At 43.1% G+C, this 19,077-nt stretch overlaps 1 protein-coding gene across 1 annotated transcript in view; it reads left to right on the forward strand.

Annotated features, from left to right (window-relative positions):
• LOC121280920 (15-hydroxyprostaglandin dehydrogenase [NAD(+)]-like) overlaps positions 1 to 19,077 on the forward strand; it is a 48,452-nt gene that overhangs the window by 20,531 nt on the left and 8,844 nt on the right. Inside the window, exons 3-5 of the mRNA XM_041193340.1 lie at positions 687 to 793; positions 8,946 to 9,042; positions 16,942 to 17,018. Coding sequence (XP_041049274.1) covers positions 687 to 793; positions 8,946 to 9,042; positions 16,942 to 17,018 — 281 coding nt within the window. The remainder of the gene's footprint in view (positions 1 to 686; positions 794 to 8,945; positions 9,043 to 16,941; positions 17,019 to 19,077) is intronic.

Here is a 19,077-nt window from a genome sequence, read left to right on the forward strand (position 1 = left end):
GGGTCTCGGGTGTCGGAACCCCTGGTTTGGGCTCTCGGGGTTTTGGCGTTCCTGGTTAAGGGTCTCGGGGTCTCAGCGCTCCTGGTTTAGGGTCTCGGGGTGTAGGAGCTCCTGGTTTAGGGTCTCAGGGTGTTGACATACCTGGTTTTGGGTCTCGGGGTGTCGGCGCTCCTGGTTTAGGGTCTCAGGTGTCGGAACCCTTGGTTTAGGGTCTCGGGGTGTTGGAGCTCCTGGGTTAGGGTCTTGGGGTGTCGGTGCTCCCCCTTAAGGGTCTCAGAGTCTCTTCATTTTTTGGGGTAAGTCTCAGGCCTGTTTCCTAGGGCAGGAGAACAGGGCAATGACTTGGGTTTCCTTAATGGCTTGGTGTTGAATTCCCTCTGACCACCCAGGTTTACTTGTGGGGTAGGGGAGGATGCTCTTCCTGTTTCCAAGTGTCACTGATCGACTTCCTGTGAGCAAACTCCAAAATTCAGGGTCAGCGAACAAGGTGATTTGATGGCATGGTTCCACATCGGTCCTGGCCAACCACATTTTTTAGGGAAATGATCAGGGGAATTCACTCAATTACTCACATGTATAGAGCGGCCTTGAGATTGAAGCGACTGACGTTGTGAGTTCCACTGAGTAAAGTGTTTGGTGTTGGAACACAGAATTTGCAAATAAGCTCCATTCACTATCTTTTCCAGATTCTTTCAGCAAGACTCTTGAAAAATTTCAGAGATTGGATGTGGTTTGTAACAATGCAGGGATCGTTGATGAGTTAAATTTGGAGAAATGCCTCAATGTAAATCTGGTACGTGTGAATTGTATATCAATTAAGCTTAATTCTATGTAGGTAATAGACATTAATTGACATTTCACTTGAGCACATATAAAGAGACTTTTATTGAGACTGTGGTGTGGTTGAGTTTGGAGGTGAGTGATTCGTAATGTTTCACTCTGTAAGTAAATGTCAGACCAAGTAAAGATTGGCTCCAGTAATATCCTTGACCTACTGATTTTCTGGATTAGAAAAGTGTATATTCCTGTGTAGGTTGCTGAGGTTCAGGGTAGGTAGGCTATTTACTTATTCCCTCACCACCTGATGTACCTTGATCTGACAGGATCTGAGTCCTTCAGGACTCAGTCAGCTCAGCCATGGGCCTAACCACTGCTGACGGACATTGAGATCCTCACACAGAGTATGTTCTGTGCTCTTGCTTTCCTCAGGACAAGTGACCTTCAATATGGAGATATTCTGATCTGAGGTTGCTGGGGATGCTTGTGGAAAATGGAGGGATGGAAGATCTATGGAGTGACCTGCAAGAATTTCCCCTGATCTCGTTGATCTGACAGTGTGACACTGGTGTAAAAGATTAACTGCGATCTTACTGAGTGGCAGAACAGGCTTGATGAGCCCATGGCTTACTCCTGCTATTTCTTATGTTCTTATGACGCTTCATGCAATATGCAATGAATGTTGAGGCCTAGTCTGATGCTCACTTACCATATGTAGAGATCTGTTCTGCCAGTGGGACAGGAAATGCCCATGAATGGTGATGGGGCACTTTGGCATGTTGACTTATAGTTATGATTCAGTTATTATATATCCCCTGGCACCCTCCTGGTCAATTTAACCTTGATAGGAATCTTAATAGGTCCTAGGCTCTTAAAGAAGTGGCTGCAGAGATGTATTCGTTATACTCTTCCAAAATTCCTTAGATTCTGGAAGGGTCCAAGTGGATTGGAAAATAGCTAATGTAACCCCTTTAATTAAGAAAGGAGGGAGACTGAAGGCAGGAAACTGCAGGCCAGTTAGCTTAACATCTGCCATAGGGAAATTGCTATTATTATTATTGAGGAGATTATTGCAGAATAATTAGAAAATCATAATTTGATCAGGCAGAGTCAACATGGGTTTGTGAAAGGGAAACCTTGTTTAACTAATTTATTAGAGTTTTTTGAGGAAGCGACAAGCAAGAAGGATAAAGGGGAACCTATGAATGTGCTGTTCTTGGATTTCCAGAAGGCATTTGATAAGGTGCCAGAACAAAGGTTACTACACAAAATAAGAGCTCATGGTGTAGGAGGTAACATATTATCATGGACAAAGGATTGGTTAGCTAACAGGAAGCAGAGAGTAGGGATAAATGAGCCTTTTTCGGGTTGTTTATGAAGGGACCGAATGTATGGTAACTCAATTTGCCAATGAAACCGAGATAGGTAGGAAAGTAAATTGTTAAAAGGAGGTAGAGAGTCTGCAAAGAAACAGAAACAGGTCAAGAGAATGAGCAAAAATTTATCAGATGGTGTATAATGTGGGAAAATGTGAATTTGTCCACTTTGACAGGAGGAATAGAAAAGCAGCACACTATTTAAATGGAGGGAGATTTCAGAACGCTAAGGTACAGAGGGATCTGGGTGTCCTGGTATATGAATCATAAAAGTTATCATTATGCAGGTAAGGCAAGATTAATAAAGCAAATGGAATGTTGGCATTTATTGCAAAGGGAATGGAATATAAAAGTAAGGAAGTTTTATTGCAGCTGTACAGGGCCTTGCTGAGACCACATCTGGAATACTGTGAACAGCTTTGGTCTCCTTATTTGAGTAAGGATATAATTGTGGTAGAAACAGTTCAGAGAAGGTTTACTCAACTCATTCCTGGTATGAGGAACTTATGAATAAAGGTTGAACATGTTGGACCTATACCCATTGTAGTTTAGAAGAATGAAAGGTGATCTTATTGAAACATCTAAGATCCTGAGGGGATTTGATAGGGTAGGTGCCAGGAGGTTGTTTCAACTTGTGGGAGAGACTAGAACCATGGAACACAGTTTACGAATCAAACGTCTACCAGTTAAAACAGAGATGAGGAGAATTTTTTTCCTCTCAAAGGGTTGTTAGTATTTGGAATTCACTTCCAGAAAGCAGTAGAGGCTGGGTCATTGAACTTATTCAAGGCAGAGTTAGACAGATTTTTGATAGGGGAGTCGAGGGTTGTGAGATCAGACAGGAAAGTGGAGCGGAGACACACCCAGTTCAGCTATGTTCTTATTGAATGGAGGAGCAGTCTTGAAAGGCTGAATGGCTTACTCCTCCCAAGTCCTGTGTTCCTATAATAGGTTTAACTTCCTATCTATACAGGAGCATCCAAAATTATACCCAAGAAGCAGGAGGAAGCTATTCAGTCCCTTGGGCCTAATGTACAAGAACAGGATCTCAAACTTGCTTTGCTATTCAGTTAGATCATTGCTGATCTCTGCCTCAGCTCCATTTATCTGCTTTTGCTCCCTATCCATGGATACCCTTACTCAACAACAAATTATTTATTGCTGTCTTTAAAGATCCAATTGTTCTTCAGTATCCATAATTTTTTGGAGGAAGGAGTTCTAATTTTCAACTGCCATTTATGTGAAGAAGTGCTTTCTGATTCTACCCCTAAATGATCTAGCTCTCATCTTAAGTTTTTCCCATCAGAGGAAATTGTTTCTCCATATTGACTCTATCAAATCCTTTTTAAAACTTGAAACTTTGGGGGAATGGTAGCATAGTGGTAATGTTATTGGACGAGAAATGCAATGGCCCAGATTAATGTTTTGGAGTCATGCATACAAATATCACCATGGTAGCTGGGCAAATTCAGTGGATGATAATCATGAAACTACCAGATTATTATAAAATCCCATCTGGTTTATTGATGTTCATCAGGGAAGGAAATCTGGCGATCTTATCCAGTCTGATCTATATTTGATTCCAGGTTCTGAGTTTTCTCAGAACATAATGTTAAATGTTAGATGTGATTCCACGATTGGACAGCACTTGCTGCACAGTCCCGAGTATTTTAAGAATTACACTAACAACTAGTTTGAAATTATCAGTTGAGTTCACAATGTAGCTCACTTAACATGCCTTCATGCTTAACCTGTCCTCTGGAGGCAAAAGGAACATGTCCAAGCATTGCATTTTTTTTGAATTAAACAAAAGCATGGGGTTCAATAGTTCCCTGGTGCATTCTCCATGGCAACACATGGACCAATTACAGCCTACTTGCCAACCAATTAGCCCCCTTTTCTCATGCAATATAAATTGTTGCTCCCTTTGAAATTTGGCATTCTTGTGTCTGTCCTGATAAGCATAAGACGAAAAGCTCAAGTAGCATGTCTCCTTTTTCAGCAGTACTACTAAGTGACTATTTGTAAAACAATCTTTATATAAAAAAAATAAACAAACCAAGCACCACTAACTTAATATTATAGTTTGTCAAGACTCAGAGTATAAACCCAATTCCCCTTTTACTTCTGAATTCCACCCAAGAGTTCCCTTATACATTACAAGGTCTTGAGGGCTCATTTACTTCTCCTTTTGGAACCAAAACAAGTTTACTACAGCTCTCACAATTTCTGCTCAGTATTTCATTTATATTCTGAGGTATGAGATTTCATGAGGATCCTTCTATTAGCTTTTGGCTCAGTGACCTTCCAACTTTCCTTCAAAACCTCACCACTGTTTTCTGTTTGCAAAGGACAGAGCCCTGCAAATGAACATAGGTAGCTTCTTGCAAGCGTAAGTGAGCTGTATTGTGAGCCGTGATTGGACAACACTTCCAGAGTATGCTAAGAATTACACTAACAATCAGTTTAAGATTATCAGTTGGGCTGACAATAAAGCTCACTTATGTTTGCTAGAAACTACATACATTTATACACAGGGCCCTGTCCTTTGCAAGCAGAAAGAGCCTGTTTAAGTTTTCTTACCTTAAGCCTGACCTTATTAAATAAACACAGGTTACCCTTTAAACTGTAGTCACCGCAGGTCTGTATACCAGTTTCATAACCAAGTGTCTCCATTTACCTGCCGTTTACAATTCAATTCCTAAACTAAAATTTATTTTGTAAAACACATAAATTATGAAATCAGATATTTGTAACAGCTGGAGACCAACTCTGCTTCAATGAGGAGAGCATGTCAGGTGCAGCACCACGCATAACAACTTGGTGAAGCAAAATCAGAGGACTACATGCATACTAAACAATGGAAGCAGCATGTTATAGACCAACAAGCAATGGATCAGACAAAAGCTCTGCAGTTCTGCCACATCCAGTCATGAATGGCGATAGACAATTATACATGTAAAGTGGAGAAGGCTCCGCAAACATCCTCATTCCCAATGATTGGGGGTGCCCAGCTCATCACTGCAAAAGGCAAGGCTGAAGTATTTGCAGCCATCTTCAGCCAGGAGTATGGAGTAGATGATCAATCTCAGCCTCCTCCTGAGGTCACCAGCGTCACAGGTGTCAGTCTTTAGCAAATTTAATTCTCTCCATGTGATAGCAAGAAACAGCTGAGTGTACTGGATAAGACAAAGGCTATGGGCCCTCACAGCATCCCAACGGGAGCATTGGAGATTTGTGCTTCAGCAATAGCTGGGCCCCGAGAAAAGCTGTTCCAGTAGAACTACAACATTGGCATCAATGTAACAATGTGGAAAATTACCCAGATATGTTCACTCCACAAAAAGCAGGACACATCCAATCTGGCCAATCAGCCTATTCATCTACTTTCAATCATCAGCAAAGTGATGGAAGGTGTAATCAACAGAGCTATCAAGTGACACTTAACTCAGAATAACCTGCTCACCGATATTCAACTTGGGTTCTGCCAGGGCCATTTGGCTCCAAGCCTCATTACAGCCTTGGTCTAAACATGGACAAAAGAGCTGAACTCCAGAGGTCAGGTGAGAGTGACTGTCATGAGATCATGGCAGCAGTGTGGCGTCAAGGGCCCTAGAAAATTTGAAGTAAATGAGAATTGGAGGGAAAACTTTCCATGAGCTGGAGTCAAACCTAACACAAAGGACGATTCTTGTGGTTGTTGGAGGCCAATCCTCTCACCCCCAGAATATTGCTGCAGGAGTTCCTCAGGTTAGGATCTTGAGACCAACAATCTTCAGCTGCTTCGTAAGGGACTTCTCCTCTATCATAAGGTCAAGGTGGGAATGTTCACTGATTGCACAGTATTGTGTATCATTTGCAGCTCCTCAGATACTGAAACAGTTTATACCCGCATGCAACAAGACTTGGACAACAATCACTTGGGCTGATAAGTGGCAAATAAAAATTTGCACCATGCAAGTGCTAGGCAATGGCCATCTCCAACAAGAGAGAATCTAACCATCACCCCTTGATGGCATTACTTTCACTGAAGTCCCTTTTGTCAATATCCTGGGGGTGGTTACCATTGACCAGAAACTGAACTGGACCAGCCATATAGATACTGTGGCTACAAGAGCAGATTAGAGGTTGGGAATTCTGCAGAGAGTAACTCACTTCCTGACTCCCAAAGCCTGTCCATCAGCTACAAGGCATAAGTCACGAGTGTGATGGAATACTCTCCACTTGCCTGGAGGACTGCAGCTCCCATAACACTCAAAGCTCAACACTATGCAAGGCAAAGCAGCCCGCTTGATTCGCACCCCATCCACCACCTTCTACATTCACTTCCTCCACCACAGATGCGCAGTGGCAGCAGTGTGTACTATGTACAAGATTCACTGCAGTAACTCACCAAGGCTCCTTCGACAGCACCTTCCAAATCCTCAACTTCTACCACCAACAAGGACAAGGGCAGCAGATGCATGGGAACACCACCACCAGGAAGTTTCCCTCCAAGTCACACAGTATCCTGATGTGGATCTATATCGCCATTCCTTCACTTTCATTGGGTCAAAATCCTGGAACTCCGTTCCTAACAGTACCTACAGCACTTGGACTGCAGCAGTTCAAGAAGGTGGCTCACCACCACCTTGTCAAGGGCGATTAGAGATGGGTAATGAATGTTGGCCTAGCCAGCGATGGTCACATCGCATGAAAGAACAAAAACTTGCCAAGCCTCCTTCAAGAGGACCTTCCAAACCCTGTGACCTCTACTACCTACAAGAACAAAAGATAGCAGGCATATGGGAACACCACAATTTGAAAGTTCCCCTCCAAGTCACATACCATCTTGACTTGGAGGCTCCTTCATAGTTTGTTTGGTCAAAAGTCTGGAACTCTGTACCTAACAGTACCTTCACCAAATAGATTGCAATGGTTCAAGAAGTCAGCTCATCACCACCTACTCGAAGGCAATGAGGGATGAGCAATAAATGCTGGCCTTGCCAATGATGCCCACTTTCCAAAGACGAATTTTAAAAAATCAGTCATTGATAAATATGGTGAAAATTGGGGCCCCAGAACAAATCTCTTGGAAGCACCACTGGTCACATCCTGCCAATAATTTATTCTTACTGTCTGTCTCCTGCCTCCTAATCAATCGCCTGTGCATGTCAATGAGCTACCACCAATTCCAGATTGATTCCACACTACTATTGCCTTATACCTACTTATCATCAGCATTTTGCCATTTTCCTTTAGGTTCCTATTTTTAAATGTTGTTGATCTTTGTTATTTTATTTGTCTGCATGTTATCAGGAAATTATGTCAATCCACGGGTCTGTCTGTCCATCACCCTCTTCAGCATCTTTCCATTGAGGATAAATTCCCATTCTTCCAATTTCCTCCTAAATATATTACTCCAAACCTCAACACATTAACTTAGGTCTGCACCAGTAAGTCCATCCCACTAACCAGTCTGTCTGATTCCACTAACCTGCAGATCTATCCAACTAACCAGTCTGTCCATCCCATTAACCAATCTGTCCATCAAATTCAACAGTCTGTCCCATTCTATTGACCTGTTAATCCATCCACTAACCAGTCTGCCCATCGTACTAACCACTTTGTCCATTCCATCGAACAGTCTGTTTATTCCACTGACAAGCCTGCCCACCCGAGTAACCAGTTTGTCCATCCCATTTATCAGAATGCCCATTTCACTAATCTATCTGCACCCTCCCACAGCATTTTACAGTTTATAGCTCTGCTATTGCCTGAATAAATCTCTGCTCTGCTACTGCTTGAATGTACTCTTGCTGGTAGGACTTGCATATAGTTACATGTATATACCTCTGTTGTCACAAAACTATCATTTTTTCTTAATATTGTTGTAGGCTTACGGGTGTGGATGGTTCTGTCTGTGTGACTGATTTAATTAGAATAGAGACGCTTAGACTACAAAATTGGAAATATCAAAAGAGTTAGGTGTAAAGCAGACTTTTGAAATGGAGATTGATAAGCTAGAGTATAAGGGACAGTAGCTAAGTAGATAACTAACAAGGTAATGAGGGCAAGGTTATTATGTTTATTTTTCCCAAAAGGAGAAAAGGGCCATATTGACAACATGGAAGATTTTTATATTATGAGAAAAGTAAATTTCCAAAGACATGTAGAACAATGGCAATTTATACCTTAAAGAGAGAGAAATATATATGAAGAAGGATGGAAGGCTCTGTGGGTGTGGCCATGTTGCATCTTGAAAGGTACACCATGTAAAGCAGCCTTGGGGAAAAGCCTCTAGCCATTTTAGCAGAAGTCTGCTGGGTCCAGTGACTAAAGTTGTGTTAAAAAGCCTTTGGAATTCCACTGTCGAGTGGGTGTGTGAGGTAACCTTGTTGGATTACCTATTTAAATTTAAAATCTATTTTGGACTGTTGCCTTAAAGGAGGCATGTAGGTGGGAGTCAGGTTAATTAGGAATTTTGGAATTTGCTATATCAAGTAACTGTAATCTCATGTCTGTATTTGAATTCTTTTGCTAATAAGTGTTTTAATTTATTTTGTAAAATCTCTAAAGGTGTTAGTGGACTCATTACTTCTGAATTCAATGCATAAATCTTTTCATAATAAATACAAATTGCAAAACCGTTGTGATAGTATGGCCAAGTTTCCCTTGTGGATTTGGTCTGGCTGGCACATCATCATCTACCACATCATAACAGTGTACTTTACCTCTACCTGTGCATTTTTGTTCTGTTATCTGAATTTGCCTGTTCTTTGGTGATTCCTGTACTTACTGTTTGTATTGCAGGTTAGTGTGATCAAAGGAACCCACCTGGGCATAGAGCACATGAGTAAAGAGACTGGAGGTGCAGGAGGAGTGATTGTTAATATCGCCTCCATGGCAGGTAATCAATAAAGGAACAATTGTTTATCAATGGGCTTTGTTGTAAGTGTTTCATGTGGATACTGGAAAACATCCACTTGGGACAAATTAAGTTTTTAACAAAATAAGTTTTACATAGGATTTACAGCAAGGAAACAGGCATTTATGCTCCATATGAGCCTCCACTCACCTGCTACATCTCACACTGTCATTCAGTTTATCTAGCTACTCTTTAATTATTTTTAGCCTTAGCCATTCTGTGTGGTAGCAAGTTCACATTTGAACCATTATAAGTAAAGAAGCTTTTCCTGAATTGCTTATTGGATTTATTAGTGCCTGACTAATAATTGGCCCCTAGTTTTGGACTCTAACAGAAGTGGAACAATTTTTTTCAAGCCTCCCATATCATAACCCCTTCATCTATCAAGTTAATTCCTCAGTCTTCTCTTTCCTAGAGATAAGGGCCCCAGCCTAAGACTGGATCACAAAAATTTAGGCTGACACTCCCATTGTAGTACTAAGAGTACACTGCCATCTTTCAGATGAGACATTAATCTGGGGTCCCGTCAGCCCTCTCAGGTGGACACAAAAGTTCCCATGGCACTATTTCAAAGAAAGGCAGGGGAGTTATCCTCAGTGTCCTAACCAATATTTGTCCCTTAATCAACAACACAGAAGATACATAGTATCTGGTTTTATTATCACATTGCAATATTTGGGATCTTGCTGTGTACAAATTGGCTGCCTTGCTTTCTAAGTTACAACAGTGACACATCATAAAAGTATTTCATTGGCTGTAAAGTGCTTTGTGACGTCCTGGGTCATGAAAGGCATTATGTAAATGCAATCATCTTTTCTTTCTGCAAGAGAAAGAGTGAAGATGCATTCCCATGTGAACTCCTTCTCTGCATGGGTCTGCTCTGACTGCTGCTGATCTGTGAAATTCTTTTTCTTTCTTGTGATGTGGCTGTCGCTGACAAGGCCAGCATTTGTTGCCCATCTCTAATTGCCCTTGGATTGAATGGCCTGCTCTGCCATTTCAGGGGTCAGCTAAGGGTCAACCACATTGCTGTGGATCTGGAGCCACACATTGGCCAGAGCCCAGGTAAGGGTGGCAGATTTCCTTCTGTAAAGGACATTAGTGAACCAGATGGGTTTTTACAAAATCCATGGCAGCATTGTGGTCACCACTGAGACCAGCTTTCTATTCATTTATTAATTAAACGTAAATTCGACTTGCTGCCATGGTGGGATTTGAACCCTTGCACCCCAGAGCATTAGCCTGATCCTCTGGAATACTAGTCCAATGACATTTCCATGACACCACTGTCTTCCCTTATGAGTGTTCCATTTCGATTGCTAAATAGAGTTTCATAGAATTTTGAATCAGTTAAGCAAACGTGTATTTTATTGATGTACGGTGTCTTTGTATAATGTGGCCTTTCTGTAATGCGATAATAATGGCAACAGGGTGTTTCATGAACACAGGTGAGATGGTACAGCCACTTCAAGCATCGTGCCAACATTCCACTGCCTACAAGAGGCTGGAGCAACACTGCAATCCTCAGTGCATTCGCGGCATTTTGCCTGTATTGTGACAAGGTGCCTCATGGAGGTCAATTTTCACAGTGGATATTGCCTTCATGTGGGAGGTCAATTCTGATTCCGTGCTGCAGTTTTTCCACACAGCCAATCGTTCATGCAAGACAAGTGTTGAGGCCTCTTCATCATACTCAGTCCTCAGTGTCACATACATCCTCATGGCACAGGCATCTGTAACTCTCACTGAAGGATGCAAGGCGGCAGTTCAACTTATCTTTCAATGGACCTCAAACTTCATGAGTACCTTAAGCTGAAATCTGCCTGCCATTCATGAATATGCCTCCGTTTGGAGTCTCTCAGCTTCTCCTGATGCCTAGCATTGTGCTCCCAAAAATGCTGACACTCCATCTAGCCCTTAAGGACCCAGATCGTTAATAATAAAGAGCAAACATCAGGTGAATTGCAGCCTCGCTCTGACCGCATTTCCGGGATATACATTTTCATCCCAACAGAATTATATATGCGCCCAGAAACCGGGCACACCGATGTCATTGTTAATTGCAAATAAGCATTTCGATTGGCCATCTGAGACCTGGCAGAGGGTTAATGGCTGGAGACGCTAGCCAGACCTTATAACCCAGCATTGCATCCTCCCATGTTCACGTCAGCCATAGGGGGCCTCTACACACAACTCCTAGGTCGCACACTTTTAACCACCCAGCAGGAAACGCAAGGACCAACATGTGTCAGCGAGTTCGAAAGCTTAAAAACATGGAGGTGGGAAGGTGGGCACTAATCTTGGGGGTGATGTACAGATGTATGCATGGGCATGAGATAACGCTGTAGGCAGACAGGAGCGCATAAGAGCTCAGAGTTTGAGATTGGAGGTAAAGCACACTTAAGACTGATGGAAAGTACATGCAGGACAATGAAATGTGCGCATCCACATTTCATCATCGAGGATCCACATTGAGCACTCTACAGTGCAGAAGCATCGGGGGACTAAAGCAGCCTCCAGGTTCCACACTCATGACTCAACATCAGATGAACCTCTGGTGCAGGTCTCAGAGATGCCTTGGCCAACCACAAAGTTCCTTGAGGCTGACGCTTCCCTCATGTTGATAGTGAGCACAGAATGGACAGAGACTGTTATGAGATGGTTCTACACACCATAGAGCTGATGCACATGATGGGACATCGGCAAGGGTGAGGGGAAAGGAATTTGTGACACTTGAATGACCATGAGGAATATCAACAGATAGAAGAGGCATACACAACATGAGAAGTGGAATGAGTGGAAATCTATTTACATTTGTGCAACACCATGCAGGTTGTGAACACACATGCAACCTTTGTACTCCTAGTATTAATTTTTCTAATCCTACCACTATGTCTTGGTGCATCCTCGACATTCACAGCTGAGGTGGAGGCAGCTTGCTGACTGCTCTGCCCTGTTGTCTATGATGACCTTGGCGGGCATCCTCTGATAAGACCGAGACTGAAGGGCCCTGGCTTGCTTTGGGTCTCTTGTTGTGGGCAGGTGCACCCTCCTCGGCCTGCGGAGCTGTAGCTGACGGGGTCACAGGCAGAGGGGATTGGGATCAGCTGGACACTGAGTCACCTGGGTGGATGTCCCCAGGGTGTCGAGCTACTGGCCCTCACCCCTATGATTGCCTGAGAGCCCCTGGCTGACTCCTTGAGGAGAAGGTGCATCTGGAGTGAGGTTGAGGTGCCCTGATCCCCTCTCGTTTAGCCACTGATGGATCCCATTTCTGCATAGAGCGATGGATTGCAAATCCTGGTACACATCAGGCCCTATGTCCTGGAAATGTTGCAGGTCTGACGTTTGTTTCGTCCCTGAAGATAATGAAGGTTGGAAGCTTCTGGCAATGAACTTACTGTGGCTCAGTCCAAGCAGGTTTAAAAGCCGATTTCTGGCTTTTCCATTGAAAGTTGTGGTTGAGCCCCCGTAGTGGAGATATAATTCCATAGGTAAAGCAAATTAGCCCCACTGAAGTGAATTATCCCATGGGTGACTTTCTAGTTGGTGTTCTTACTTTTGTTGGGTGAGATGGCTTCTCTCTGTGGTCCTTCTTCTAGATTGTTTGCTCTGGGCTATCCTTGTGAATTAACAAGGTATTTCCTATCATGAGCCAGTTTCTGTTGTGTGACCACAGTATTGATGTTCACAAAAATAGTTTGATGGATTGAGCAAGTGTCATGCTATGGGGATGAATGTTGGCCATTTGTAACTTCTTGTGATAAAGTGGTTTCCTTCATACCCATCTCTGTGTAATTCAATTTGCACACACTAAGGGTGGGAATTTCTGCTCCGACTAAGTGTGGTGGCTGGCAGGCAAAACGGCCCATTTCCCACCAGCTGCGATGGCGGGTTTCCACGCCAGATTGTCTGCTTTTCAGCTCATTAGATATGCATGAACAGGAAGCATGTTGGATCTCGTGGCAGGGCAGGCTGTGATGCATCCACCTCACCCGTGACCCCTTTGGATCATCTCACACACTACCAGCACACTGACTCTCCCACATACTTTGACATCTTTATCTCTTCTCACGTACTGTGCAGCTGGCATTCTCAGCCCTTACACGGGTCCATTTAGCATGCACAGAAGGCAGGCAATGTTATCATCTGCCTTGGTATCCATCCTGTTCACAGTCTCTTCATCTGCCTTGATGCAGGAGAAGATTGCCCACAACAAAATGGAGAGATCCCAACTACCATCTTGATGACTGATAAAAGAAGTGAAATTTTTGATCCTGTAAGAAATCTAAGTGAAAGCAACGTCTCATGTAATCATCTTCTGTCATGTATGTGTGTCTTGTGTGAATGTTGTTGCATTTATATTTCGGGTGTTGAGAAAATAAACGTTTATTCTTTTAACTTAAACGTACGGGAAAACATGTTTTGTGTCTGTTCTTAAAAGTGACAGCATGCAAGGAGTTAAATCACTTCTTTAAAATGCTCCACAAAGGACTCAGTTTTATCCCCTTATGCCCTTATCTCAATGCATTTTGGTTTCCGCACGATGCTGAACTCTTATTTTTCCATAGCTGTCATCTCTGTGCTCACTTCTTTGGGCTGGAGATCTCACCCCATTTGACAGATCCTGTCTCCCACCTCCAGTATTCTCCCTCTACCTGGACCCCTCCCTCGGGCCTCTTACCTGCTCTTGATCTTTTCATTGAGAACTGTAGGCATGACATCAGCTGTCTTAATTGCTCTCACCTACTCTAACCTATCTCTTTCTGAACTTGCTGCACTCTGTTCTCTCAGGTGCAACCCTGACTTTATCAAACCTGCCGACAAGGGTGGTGCTGTTGTTGTCTGGCGTACTGACCTCTACCTTGCAGAGACTAAGCATCAACTCTCAGACACTTCTTCCTACCTCCCTCTGGACCATGATCCCACCACTGAACATCAAGCCATTGTTTCCAGGACTGTCACTGACCTCATCTCCTCTGGAGATCTTCCCTCCACAGATTCTGACCTCATAGTCCTCCAACCCCACATACCCCGCTTCTACCTCCTTCCCAACATCCACAAATAGGACTGTCTTGGTAGACCCTTCATTTTAACCTGTTCCTGCCCTACAGAACTCATTTCTTCCTATCTTGACTCTATTCTATCTCCCTTTGTCTGGTCTGTTCCCACCTACATTTATGATTCCTCTGATACCCAAATCATTTTAACAATTTCCAGTTTCTTGGCCCTAACTGTCTCCTCTTCACAATGTATGTTCAATCCCTCTATCTCCTTCCATTCCCCACCAGGACAGTCTGAGGGCTCTTCACTTCTTCCTTGAATAGAGGCCCAAACAATCCCCATCTGCCAGCACCCTCCTCTGCCTGGCTGAACTTGTTCCCTCATTGAACAATTTTTCCTTTAACTTGTCTCAGTTCCTCCAAATAAAAGGTGTAGCTATGGGTGCCCACATGGGCCCCAGTTGTGCCTGTCTTTTTGTGGGGTATGTGCATCATTCCTTGTTCCAGATCTCCTCCCACGACTCTGCTTTATGTACATTGATGACTGTTTTGGTGCCGCTTCATGCTCTCACCCGGACCTGGAAAAATTGATCGATTTTGCTTCCAATTTCCACCTCTCTCTCACCTTCACACGGTCCATCACCGACACTTCCCTTCCCTTCCTTGACTTCTCTGCCTCCATTTCTGGTGATAGACTGTTATTGCAAGTCCACCGACTCCCACAGTTACCTCGACCACACCATTTTTTTATTCGTTGTACAGGATGTGGGCTTCGCTGGCTAGGCCAGCGTTCATTGCCCATTCCTAATTACCCTTACTAGCGTGGTGGTGAGCTGCCTTCTTGAACCTCCTCATACCCTGCTTCCTGTAAGGACTCCATTCCATTCTCCCAGTTCCTCTGCCTCTGTCCTGATGATACTACCTTCCAAAGTGGTGTTTCTGACATGTCTTCCCTTTTCCTGAGCTGAGGTTTCCCCCACATTGTCGTTTACAGGGCCCTCAACTGTGTGCAACCCATCTCCCACACTTCTGCCCACACCACTTCCCCTCCCCAGAACCATGATAAGGTTCCTCTTGTCCTCACTTTCCACTCCACCAACCTCTGCATTCAAAGGATCATCCTCTGCCATTTCCACCAATTCCAGCATGATGCCACCACCAAACACATCTTCCCCTCACCTCCATTGTTAGCATTCTGTAGGGAACATTCCCACTGTGACATCCTGGTCCACTCCTCCATCACCTCATCCCCTTCCTACGGTACCCTCTCATCAATTGCAGGATGTGTAACACCAGTCCTTTATTGCCTCCCTCCTCACCATTCAAGGCCACAAACACTCCTTCCAGTGAAGCAGCAATTCACTTACACTTTCAATTGAGTCTACTGCATTCGCTGCTCACAATGTGGTCACATCTACACTGGGGAGACAAAACTTCAGCTGAGTGACTGCTTTGTGGAACACCTTCGCTCAGTCCATAAGCATGACCCCGACCTTCCTGCTGCTGGCCATTTCAGTTCACCATCTTGCTTTCATGCCCACATTTCTGTCCTTGGCCTGCTAAAATATTCCAGTGAAGCCCAATGCAAACTTGAGGAAAAGTACCTCATCTCAGATTAGGCACTTAACAGCCTTCTAGACATAACAATGAGTTCAAAACTTCACACCGTGAATGCTGTCCTTCATTTTGATATTATTTTCCCCCAACCTCTACCCCCACAGGGCCAGTCTTTAACTGGTTCTCGTGTTTTACTTTCAGAGAGTGCTGACCCTTGTTCTGCAATCGACACATACTGCTACCTAACCTTTATGCAACTAATGGCACCTGCCTTAGTCTTTAACAATATTATTACCACTCCATTTGTCTTGTGTCCATGACATCCTTGTCAAAGCTTAGCTGAGCTCCTGCCTATCCCTGGTCTCTCTTGCTCCACCCCTCTCTTCAACAGTATAAAACCCATCATATTTTTACCTCTCTTCAGCTCTGGAGAAGCATCATAAGGACTCAACATATTAGTCCTATTTCTCCATGGATGCTGCCAGAACTGCTGAGTTTTTTTTAGCATTTTCTGTTTTTACTTCTTTAAAACACATCTTGTTGCGGTTAGTCGAGAGGTGGAGAAAAGTGGAACTATCTCATGTATCTTCCCTGTCTGTAACAGACCAAAGAAAATGTTGTTAAGGTTGGGCAGTAGGTTTAAAGATAATAGATGGAATTCATTGTCAGTAAGTAATTGTACTTTAAAAATCAAGAGGTAAAGATGAGCCTTTAGAGACCTCAATATAACCCAAGTTAGATAATGTGTGCAGTGTTAAGCTCCACACTGTAGGAAGGATGTTAAAGATTTACAGGGTGAACCGCCCAGATTCACTGGGAATCTGCCTGGTTTAACAAAATACAAATATAAAGAAAGATTGGGAAATGAGACATTTTAATTAAAACAGTGCACAATGTGGCCAATGTGATAGAAATTTTTGACAATATGGAAGGATGGGCCTGGGTATGCAGAAACAGACTGTGTTTCCGATAATTTGAGGGATCATTGATACAAGATTAAACACAAGATTTAGAAGAGGGCAGGAGCAACCTCCAGGTATGTGGCTATAGCATTATCTTCCAGAGTTGGTGGATGGGGCAGAAACTTGCAATATTAAAGCTTAGATTGGAGAGGTCGAGGATAAGGGGTTGAAGAAATTTGAGAAAAGCACAAGTAAATGTGATTAGAACTATTTGTTTGTGTGGAGAGTAAATGTTGACATGGACTACATAGGCCGAATGACCTGTTTCCATGCTGTAATTTCTATGCATTTTCACTCAGTCACTTGTTCTATCTGATGGATTGTTTAATGTTTTTTCTTTGCTGCCTTGTGGTGAACAGGTCTGATTCCCTTTAGCATTGGACCAGTTTATTCAGCCTCGAAGCATGGAGTGGTGGGATTCACTAAATCACTGGCTGTAAGTGTTCTATCATATTGCAAAGATTAATGGCTTCCTGTATAACTAGTGCTGAATTTTCCACTCTCATTGGCAGCGGGCATGTTTGGAGGTGGGAGTGGACCATATGGTGAGAAGGCCAAAAGTTGGTTTTACACGTTGTGAAACCAGTTTGCGATCGTCCACTTCACCTGCCAATGGCGGGTTGCATTTCCTGCTGCCGCACATCGGTAACCTAATTTCAATATTTTAGCATCTCATTATAAGGACTAGTCCTGAGAACCATCCCCCCGCCCCCCCACACTAGATCATTCAGATATCACGCCAACGTGTTTCACAATTGTACATAAGCGACGTGCACCTGGCGAGATTCACTTTGCTCAGGACTTCGAGGTCTGTATGGTTACCTTGCTTCCCTAAAGGGCATTAATGAACCAGATGGGCTTTTACTACAATTGGTAATGGTTTCAAGGTCATCGTTAGACTTTTAATTCCAGATTTTTATTGAATTCAAATTCCGCCATCTGATGTGGTGGGAATTGAAACCCAGGTCCCCAGAGCATTACCCTGGGTCTCTGGATTACTAGTCCAGTGACAATACCCCTATGCCACTGTCCCCACCCACCAGGCCTGACAAGGCCGCCCTCTTCCTGACTGCAGTGTCCGTTATCTTCATGCCCACTCTTTTATACAGTCTGGCTGTAGACTTCGTCAGCTAGCATGTGTCTACAAGGTGTCATTACTTTAGCTGACATAGTTAACACTATCTTGTGACTCCGCCGTGGTTGCTCCACACCTTTATCTTGACATCGCCTTGGACAAAATGGTGTTTTGAGCCAAAGGTCAAACTCCTGGTGATTGTTCTCCTCGAATGCAACTGCTTGAATTAATGAAAGTTTATCACCTTTCCCTTCTCCTGTCAAAGGACCCTTCCTTACTGCACACTGCTGAACTGTTCAATAATCAATTTATCACTTCTACAGTCCTTGTGCAACAAGGATGTGCAGCCAAAGGTCACCCATTAACCTTTTTCAGAACCAGTTCACTTTTATAATATTGTCAAATTTTCCCATCTTGTTTAGCAGCATTTTTCAGTCTGTCATCTTCTATCATCCTTTGCAAATTCTGTACATGAAACTACTAAGTTCCCCATTCACATCCATAGCAAGAATGCTTCGCAATTTGACAAAACAGTTAAACCACAAACTTGAGCAAAACTGCAACAACCAAATAGCAGAGAATAGCTGAAAAAACTTTGCATAAGAATACCTTCCCCACCACCCACCCCAACCTTACATTCCTTTGAGGCACAAAAATCCAACAGGAAAAGTAATTCAACTGTACATAACAAGAGAAGTTAAAGATTCTATTAGAGCAAAGGAAGAGACTTATAAGGGTGCCAAAAAAATAGTAAGCCTGACGATTGGGAGACTTTTAGAATTTAGCAAAGGAGGAGGACCAAAAAACTGATAAAGAAAGAGAAATTAGAAAATGAGAGTAAACTAGTGAGAAACATAAAAACAGACTGTAAAAGCTTCTAAAGGTATATAAAAAGGAAAAGGTTTGCAAAGACAAATGTAGACTCATTGTAGACAGAGACAGGAGAATTTATAATGGGTAATAAGGAAATGGCAGAGAAACTAAACAAATACTTCCTGTCTGTTTTCAAGGAGGAAGATACAAAAATCTATCCAGAACCAAGGGACTAGTGGGAATAAGGAACTGAACAAAATTAGTATTAGTAAAAAAAGTAGAAATTAGTGGGACTGAAAGTTGATAAATACCCTGGCCCTGATAATCTACATCCCAGAATGTTGCAAGAGCTGGCTGTAAAAATAGTGGATGTATTGGTGGTCATCTTCCAAAATTCTACGGATCCTGGAATGGGTCCTGCAGATTGGAAGGTAGCAAATGTAACCCCTCTGATCAAGAAAGGAGGGAAAGAGAATATGGGGAACTACAAACCGGTTAGCCTGGCATCAGCAGTAGAGAAAATGCTAGAATCCATTATAAAGGATGAGATGACTGAACACTTAGAAAATAACGGTAGGACTGGGCAGAGTCAACATGGACTTATGAA

The sequence above is a fragment of the Carcharodon carcharias genome, chromosome 8 (genome assembly GCF_017639515.1).
Source record: "Carcharodon carcharias isolate sCarCar2 chromosome 8, sCarCar2.pri, whole genome shotgun sequence".
Lineage (NCBI taxonomy): Eukaryota > Metazoa > Chordata > Chondrichthyes > Lamniformes > Lamnidae > Carcharodon > Carcharodon carcharias.